Source organism: Leuresthes tenuis, unplaced genomic scaffold, assembly GCF_036924035.1.
Source record: "Leuresthes tenuis unplaced genomic scaffold, fLeuTen1.0.hap1 SCAF_18, whole genome shotgun sequence".
NCBI classification, from domain to species: domain Eukaryota; kingdom Metazoa; phylum Chordata; class Actinopteri; order Atheriniformes; family Atherinopsidae; genus Leuresthes; species Leuresthes tenuis.
The window spans coordinates 5,598,288-5,607,910 of NW_027325372.1; the positions used below are offsets into that span (position 1 = coordinate 5,598,288).

General features: G+C 37.6%; 1 protein-coding gene across 1 annotated transcript; it reads left to right on the top strand.

Annotated features, from left to right (window-relative positions):
- Nucleotides 1-1,091: 1,091 nt before the first annotated feature.
- On the top strand, nt 1,092-9,491 carry LOC140274954 (vesicle-associated membrane protein 3-like). The gene is made up of 5 exons (XM_072370338.1): nt 1,092-1,239; nt 4,619-4,748; nt 5,043-5,201; nt 7,443-7,494; nt 8,205-9,491. Coding segments are annotated over exons 1-5 (360 nt in total). The 5' UTR covers nt 1,092-1,237; the 3' UTR covers nt 8,222-9,491.
- The last annotated feature ends 132 nt before the right edge of the window (nt 9,492-9,623 follow it).

The following is a 9,623-nucleotide window of genomic DNA, read 5'->3' on the forward strand; positions in this document are numbered from 1 at the left end:
CATTTATTCATTTATGCATACATGTATGTACACCAATCAGCCATAACATTATGACCACCATAGGTGAAGGGAGCAACACTTTAATTCATAATAATAATAATAATTCATATTTGCTTACTATCAAACTCTCTCACACACACTACTAAAGTCACACACACTTACTATCATATTCTTTTACATGCTATTATGGATGGAACAACATGATAGTGAATGTATGAGAGAATGAAATGCGATGAGTGCGAGTATGGTAGTGTTTGTGAGAGAGTATGATAGTAAGTCTGTTCCTCCATGTTCAGGAATGTTAATTTAAGCTCAGTATGGTCTCTTAAACTTTACAATTTTGTCCTGAAAGTTCAAGTCAGTACTCTCATGAGTCAAGCTTTATGATGTGGAGATTTAACAATCCTGGCTCACCATCTCCCTCAACAGTGAAATTTCCAGTTTCTAAACGGTTTCCAGGATTCCCCAGGACTTGATCACATCGCCAAATGCTGTCTTTTCTTGGTGCTCAAGTCTTTAAATCATTTCTTTATTTAACACAATTGTTCTTATAGGGTGTTGGATGGATACATGTTAGAACACTGATCCACTGTCCCAAATTTACACATAATATATGGAAAAAGGAAAATAAAAAAAATTAGAACTGAATATTTCTTTAAATCTTTTCTTTTCTCTTCATTATTCATCATTATTGTGCCCCACATATATTTGGTTTTCCCAGATTAGCTAAGTTTATCTATCCAGTTTCCTCTTGGAATTTGAGATACCCCTGTTTGGAAATCTTTTGTGTATACAAAGTGAGACTTGGGCAAGATTCCCTCCTTGGATGAGCAGGTATGTTTCACCTGATTTACACGTGCGCAAGCGCATGGAACCTCCGCTGGAGCTACATAAAGCAGCAAACTGTCGCTCCTAATAATAATTCTGATTTATGGTCTTATATCCTCTGACGTGAACAGTGTGCGCGTGCGTGTGCCATTCTGTGTGCTCATTTGTGTGCCTGCGCGTAGGGCGGGGCCTCTGTGTGACGGACAGTTTTTTTCCCCCCTCTGCGCAGCTGCTTCAGTTGTAGTTTTTGGTTTAAAGGAAAAAGTGAACTAAGACATCAGACAAAGACAAGAGCTGAAGTCATACACCTTCCTTTATATTGAGCTGGGATTCTCTCCCTGTCCTCTCACCGTCCTCACCCTCCCTCACCCTCCGCCTGTCAGATAATCTCCATCATCCTGCCGCTGAGATGTGAGTACTCCGACATCTTTCTTTCATTTCTCAAAACATTTATTTATACAAACCTCTATAACCTGGGAACATCCGTTTACTTTTTTTAGGATTAGAGTAAAGTAATTAAAACACAGGTTGTAATTTGTATTCTGGATGGTAATTTAAACTTATTCTTTCCTTTAAAGTCATATGGTTTTAGTTTTTCTTGTTGCTTTTATTTTACAAAAAAGAAAACTTGTAAGCAATCTTGAAATTTCTTGGATGCAGCAGTTAGACTGCAGAAATATGACCGTGACTCACCGGCTGACTCACCTACAAAACTATCCATCAACTGGGATCGACTGGGCTAAAGTGCGTCCAGCGACACTTTCCTGCACCAGTCCTTATTTCATCAAACAGATTTATGCAGCTCAGAGCACCCAAAAACAACTGCAGTGAGTGGGTGAAAACAAAGGCAACGGATGACTTAATCATAACATATAAAACTGCGATCACATGGAAAATGTTTTTTTTTTTTTTAATGTATTCATCTATCTTGTTATTGAGGGGGAGGGGAGGTCAGATTATTACAGCGTGCATGTTGATCTCCATCAGTCAGGCTGCTGCTGCTGTTGCACTAATCTTTCTCCATTTTGGAAAACCAGCTTCTGTCAGAGCAACGGTAGAAAAGTCGACTGCTGTTTGGTCTCATCATGTATCACACAAGCTGCTGTGTGATATGTGTAAAAAGTGTTGTGTGGGAGGCAGAAAGCTTAACAGTTTCACTTTTTGTTGACAATTTTCTCATTTGATTCTTCTAAACTGCTGAGCTGTTACAGCCTCTTCTTTGATTATGTGGATGGAGGCCAAAGTTGGATGAGTCATGTTTTTGAGTTGGTTTTATAATCCATTCTGTGTTTTAGCTTTTCAAAGTAGTTGGGGAACAAAAAAAGAGAGAGACAGATTTAAAAAAAATTCAAAGAAATGCTTGGATGTTTCATCTACTAAAAGCAATGAAGTGAAAGTCATACTTTCACATTTTTAACGTTAAAAGTACATTAATCATGCAACATTCTCAGTCTGAAACTGATACGCATCATCAGTTGATATTGTTGGTTTAATATAATTTAAAACCTTAAAATTACTGTTTTTTAGTCTGATTAATCTATCAATTTCTGTTTAAACTTGTATTTACAAAATGTAACATTTGAACTTGAGTCACTCAATTTATATTAAAGCAGCACAGTTTATGTTGCACTTATACAGTTTATCAAAGTATACTGCGAAAAATACATAGTGTAATATACATTAGGTAAATTATTTCTTCTACTTCTGAAAGCCAAAAGTTAAAATATTTCAACTTATTACATAATTTGAATGCATTTATTCACCTAGTTGCATGTTTTGGACACTAATTTAATGGCACCCTTCATGATAAGGGTAGAAATCTCATACTTAAGATATCCATAGTCCATGACTCATGTTTGACTCGTGGGGATGTTATGAATTAATTATTGGACCAAAAGTTCCTGTTGCTCACCACTGACAAATAATGGAAATACATTTTCTGCATGTGATTGCTTCATATGGAGAATTATTTTCACATGATTGCTTAACTAAAACATTAAACTTATGAAATGCTTTTTTTGCATATTGTTATGCAAATGTTTGCACCTGATGACTAGTTGGCTTCGTATTTCTGTGCAAACAGGTATCTGCTGAGCAAACACATGGGTGTGAAATAAAGATTTATACAAGTAAAGCCCTGTAGGTTTGATCAAACAGTCACTGCTGAATCATGGCTGTGCTCCCTGAGTCTGATTCTGCTGGAAGTTTAAACGGGAGTTTTTCCTCCTCCCGACTGTCTCCAAGTGCTTGTCAGAGCAAATTGTTGTATTTTTTTTAAACCAAGTGCTATCATATGAATAACATAAAAGTTGATCCTTCCTTAACTGATGATCTATTAAGTCCATTGATAATTTGTTAAAGGTGCATTCTGAAACATTTAGGCCAATCTATTGGCAGCCATTACATCTATTATTCATAACTATGTTTTTCATTAGTTTACAATCACTTGAAAATGAGAATAACTTTGATTTTACTACCTTAGAATGAAACACCAAAGGTTTCCAGCCTTGTTCATCCACCATGTTGCACCGAGTTTTTACGGGAACGAACTGAACACTGACTCCATAGCTGGTCTTTGGCTTTTACCACAACCTCCATAGATTTCCTGAAAGAAAACGTTTAGGTGGATGGTTATCAGTTGGATACAGTTAATTTAATTTAGATAGATGTCTCTACATCATAAACACTGGTCCTGTAAGTATGTTTGGTGCCCTTAATATGAAGTGTTAACAACTTTTTTTTAAAAATGGCCCCGTTGGTCTGGTGATGGTAAAACATGGTGAAAGGATTTTAGTTAAATTTCTCACAATATGTTTGGTTTCCCATCAGTATAAATAATTACAGACTTGTTTCTGGAGCTGCAGCCTGTACAGACAGGCACCTTAATAAAATGCTATAATGCAGGTGAAATGCTATAAATCTGCTTCCAAAGTATTAGACTTGCAAATCATTCATGTTGATGATTTTTCCCCCTAGATATATTGTTCAAAGTTTTAAGAGAAAGAAAACACATTCCTGCTTGTCTAAAAGTTCAATTAACTTTTTAAAAACTCACCTTTAAGGCAGTTCCCTTCATTCAGTGGTTTTGCAGCTGCAGCCTGGTGAGTTGTAAAATGACCACGAAGCTTATGGCAGCTCAAGTTAGATAAACCTGTTACTGTAATCTCTGCTAAACAAAACTTACAAAGCATCAGGAAAGATATTTTATAAGGGAAGAAATTCACATTGGATTCAGCTTTATGGCAGGCTTTAAAGTTCATTTGCACCATGAAGTATTGGCCAGTATAATCTGCAAATTATCTGGAAAGTAATCAAAATCTAACGAGTGTCTCATTAAGACCTATTAAAGTCCTTCATCATGCAGCATGCCACACAAGTTGATCATGTCAAAATTAATTTACTCATGTTTAAACTTGATTAAAGAAAACACTACACTGGTGGCCCACGCATACCCCATAGCAAATTGCCATTTGTGATTTGCATGTAAGTAATTCTCAAATCCATGCATCCATATATTTTTTGCTTAATCCAATTCAGGATCGCGGGGGGGCGGCAGCCTGACCGAGCTGTCATTGGTGGCAGAGTACACCCATGACAGGTCGCCAGTCCATCACAGGGCTGCTCTCATTAGATTTAGTAAAACAGGCTCAGGCTCTGTGAGAGAATGAGACATGCCAAATAATAACATTCAATTTCAAGAAAAGACACAGAGAACTTGTCTTTTTTCTCTGATGGTTCATCACTATAACCTCCTGTCTGTGTTTCTTCCATCTAAACATCTCCTCTGAAGGTCGACTCCAGATGCAGCAGGTACTCCAGGAGCTCCCGGGGGCCCAGATGGCGAGGGGGGCCCTCCAGCTCCTGCCCCTAACCTGACAAGCAACAGACGACTTCAGCAGACACAGGCACAAGTGGATGAGGTGAGGAAACCTGTGGGACTACAAGCACTTACAATTACATCAGACAATGCACAAATATATAAGAAATTAAACAAAAAAGTTCTCGATGTAGTAAAAGTTTAGCAAAACATCTATTTGAACATAAAGAACATCCATCTCATTTCTTTGTGGAGAGAAGCATCCTCCATGTGAAGCAGCTTATAGGTACATGACATTATAAAGCTGTAACCACTGCTGCTATCCGGTCCCTCAGAGTAAAAATCCAGCTCAGTTCCCCCTTTTGGCAGAAAAACTCACCGTGTTTTTGTCCCTCAGGTGGTGGACATCATGCGTGTGAATGTAGACAAAGTCTTGGAGAGGGATCAGAAGCTGTCGGAGCTGGACGACCGGGCGGACGCCCTGCAGGCCGGAGCCTCGCAGTTCGAGAGCAGCGCCGCCAAACTTAAGAACAAGTACTGGTGGAAAAACTGCAAGGTGGGCTTGATTCAGAAAGGTTTTTTTTCCCATCATCTGTCCTACTCGTTACTACACAACCAGTCATGAACTCGATCAGCCGTTCCTCACACCGACTACAGGGGCAGATGTATGAACAATGCACACAATGATACAACAATGACAGTTTCTATTACTGGTTTTCATTATATAGCCTGATTGTAGGTGCTATTAAAATAAACTGTAGTTTTGGTCATATGTACACAGAGCTTTATAAATCTGGCGTGAAGAATGATTTAGCCATGAAACTACAGACAGTTTTATGCAACTGACCCCTAGATTTTCTTAGAGTTTAGTTGCCTTGTCACACAGAATTTGTACTTTAATGATTTGAAGTAAATGTCCTTGTTCTGCTGCCATTTGTGGCTTGTATTCATTTTAACCGACTAAACTTCCACTTACTTACTGTCCTCAAATACTCTTTTACTCACCTCCATGAATACAACATTTTGGTCTTGAATAATAAGTATGTTTGTCCAGTTTTCCAAGTTGCACCATTTTTGTTTTATCAAAATGAGGGCAGCAGCCTATTAGCTGAAAATACCCTCACATGGACAGATTTTCACATTAAAGGTTTGGTCCTCACAGAGTTAATTGATAACTGTATGTGCGAAGGGGCAAATTAATTTTAAGGTGCATCAACTGCTCATCCTCTGCACAGATGTCGTAAATCTCCATAAATATACATTTCAGGTGAATTCATTCCTAATTTGATGTCTGATTAATATAATCCCCGCTGTCTGGTTGTTGTAAGCAGCATATGTCGAAGACTTAAAAATAATGCATTACATTTTACTATACCAATTAATATATTTAAGGAGTAAAACATGCCCTTAATTTCTACCTCAACTTTACAAGTTTGCTCAAATTTATCTTTGAATAGATAAATGAATAAATAAATTCACATTTTAGTAAATTGTATATAACAGATTGCGATGCAGTTTTAATTAGTAGGAGTTGCAAACATAACATATCAAAGAGTTTATAAATGTTTCGAAACATGATCGTCAAGTTCCTAACAAATATCAGGTTTCATAGAAAGTCTAAGCAGCATGTTTGTTGATTCATGTTAGTAGAAAACTGTTCTTTCTCTGAAAGAAATTGCTTGATTTCTCTGGGATTTGAGAAGCCTCGTGCTATGGCAGCTTCGACGAAGAACAGGACTGTGGGTTTTAAACAGCCTTGTATTGCTTTTATTCTCCCACTGCAGAGCTCAGCAGTTTGTAAAAACTTTGGTGAACAATTTAAATAAATACTAAACAAAAAAAGAAACACATCCTCTCTCTCAGCTGCCATGTTTATCCCCCACCCTCCAAACCGGCTCAAGGTGCCTTCCTGTTCATCCATCCAAACATCAATCCTTTTCTTTTTTTTTGTCTGAGCATCATTCAGTTCAGCCCCACCACTGGCTGTGCACTTCAGATCATCCAACCATTGGAAAATCGGAGGATTACTTTAGAGGAAAGAAAGAGTCAATTTGACTGACAGAGAGAGGGAGGAAAATCTCAATCTGGATTACAGTGACGGTCAGGGATTAAAGAGCCAGCTGTGATTTGTGATGTAACTCCTCCCATCCAACATACACGATTGTATTTGTCCACTCGTGAGGACCATGACTGACATCATTTATGAAACCAACACTGAATGTAACAGGTGTTGTTATAAAAGTCTAATGTATCTCATTCAGCTGCCACATAAACCATCCTGCTGCCTCAGTCACTCGTCAGAGTATGAAATGTAGATTAATCCGCCATTGAAAATAGTTCCCAACATTTCATTTCAGTAACACTCAACTTTCTACTGGCTTTCTAACAATACTAAAAATGGGATTTTGATTTATTTCCCATCACTGATCAGCTCAGTCTGTGACGATGCACACACATCACAATGACACCAATCTCTCCCTCTAACCTCTTGTTCTTGTTAATCTCTCTTGCCCTTCCCCCCTGTTCAGAGTTGATGTGATTTCCTGTCGGTCTGACACTCACTTTATCATGAGAATTTCATACACACACAGTATTAAGACAGGTTGTGCTGCAATTTATGTTGTAAAATCTGTGAAGATCCATCTGGATCTCCAATTCATTTTAAATAAAAGATGACACAATTAAAGGTTACATTTTTATATAATTTTCAGAGACAGTTTAGTTTCCTTACACTAGTCTAGTTGGAATTAATGGGGATGTTTCACCTAATCGAGCATTCTGTCATTCTCTCTTACAGATGATGATCATGATGGCTATTATAGGTGTTATATTTGTTGGCGTCATCTTCTGTGAGTAAAAAAAACACTTTCACTGTCTTTATCTGTAAAAATACACGATATCTGCTGTCTGTACAGAATAATATCAGAATAATAAACACTGCTTCCAAAATAATTTGGACACTGTGTAAATTAAACCAGAATGCATTGATATTCACTTGAAAAGACAATGTGTCAAAAGTAGAGTCTGAGAAATAATGTTTTTCTGTCTTTTTTTTCAATTTTATTTTACTTATGTTCATTTTGAATTTGATGCCAGCAACACATCTTAAAAATATTGGGACATGAGAAAATGTATCACTGTGGTGCATTAGCTCTCCTTTTAATGGCACGCTGTTAGCATTTGAAAACTGAGATCAACTTCTGTCATTTAAAAACCAAAAACTGTTCTACTTTTTGCTTGATTTAGGATTTGAGATGATTCAAAGGCCTACTTCTCATCTCTATTAGTTTAATAAGGATCCAAATGTTCACTGGGCAACATATTTGGACTGTGGGCCCGTTTAGTACCTGAACTATTTCAGTAAGGAGCTGGGTTGTTGTAATATGTGCAGAATATGGTTTGTCATGGTCTTGCTGAAGTAAGCAGGATCTTATTTTTGAAATCTTGAGCTCAATTACTGCCTTAAGAGGCCAAACTTGTTTTAGTGGAACTGTCAAGTGTTACAGCTTCTTCTGCTAAAGATTATCCTGAAACGATTGTCTGTGTTTGCTGTTCCCAGTGTATTTCTTCTACTGAGCTGCTTTTCAAGGATGGACACACAAGTCACAGGACGAGTCTGCATCAACAAACTAATCCGAGCCAAAGCAAGCCTTTCCTCAGTGCTCCTTCTGCTCTTTGTCTTCCTCAGAAACCATGCATGGCCTGTAATGTGCTCCAGATCCTCTTTTTTTTTTTTTTAAATCAGCACCAGGCAGGTTTACAGAGTTTAACAGCAGGTGGAGGAAATCTTTGTGTTTATACGATTATGCTGGGAGAGCTGCATGGGTGGGGTTTACAGAGATGGGACAGTTAGCAGTAGGTTGTCACATTTACATTGTCACATATATATTACCAGCTTGAGTTAATGGAGTGGGAAGCCAGCTGTCAAATTTACTGATGAAGCAGTAAGACGTGCAGAAACTCCCTCTGGGGAAACGAGCCACAGTTCTACAACTACACAAGCTTTGTTGCTTGAGTCTACATACTAAAAGTGAACAGAACTACAGATGGTCTGAAAGCAGATTATTTTCTTGAACCATTTACACTGACAGTCTACCACACCTCAAATCTCAATTTTCTTGTACCAGTGTTTGTTATAAATAGGAGAGAAATACAATTAATCAGGCGAGTTACATAAACAAATTCACAATCAAAGAAGCAAACCTTCACGGAGTTTGAATTTGTGCTCTCTTGAATATAAATGATTAAGAGTTAGATATTGTGTGCACATCTGGATAACCAAACCTACACTTGACTGTAAAACAGGAAAAGAAAAAGATGACAGACATGCCTCACACCTTACAGAAAGACCTTTGATGAACAAACTGTGTTAGTTTTAATCCTGGGTTCCTGCTTTGTTCCCCTCTGTGTCCTCTTCCAGACGTTACTGTACTTCTCAGTATTCTCCGTCGTTACTGCTACTAAAAGCTTTTTTATTAATTTCCAGTAGTCTGCCTCCATTTGAAGTTACTTAACTGTTATGATGCATCAGCTTTCCTGTATTTATTTTCATTGTGTTGTAAACCGTCATGACTTGTGTTTTCTGTGGTTTGAATGTGCAACATGTTTCTTTGTTCTGTCTGAATTTGGATTTTTTGAGGCATTTCCATAAGTTAGAATTCTGAATGTACCATGACTTTAGACATTCAAGGACTGAACATCTATCCTGAAGGGATACGTTATGAATTTAAGACTAAATGCTTGAAATTGGCTGTCATTCCCCACTGTGTTCAGTTTATTTTCTTTGCTGCTGGATATTATTCGATGTACTACGTTCAGAGAGTGGCCTGGAATTTCAAATAAATCAATGTTTGCATTAGACTTACAGCGTTTGAGCCGTGACTTATTTAACATCAACAAATGTTTAAGCTTTGCTAATTAAAATCATCACTATATAAAGTTTAAAAGAAAAGAGAAGTGAGTTTTTGGTGCCATATCT

What these genes read in the sequence shown, in the direction of transcription:
- LOC140274954 (XM_072370338.1), top strand. An exon ending in CACAGGCACAAGTGGATGAG is followed by an intron (nt 4,749 to 5,042) that starts GTGAGGAAACCT and finishes TTTGTCCCTCAG; the next exon opens with GTGGTGGACATCATGCGTGT. An exon ending in ACTGGTGGAAAAACTGCAAG is followed by an intron (nt 5,202 to 7,442) that starts GTGGGCTTGATT and finishes TCTCTCTTACAG; the next exon opens with ATGATGATCATGATGGCTAT.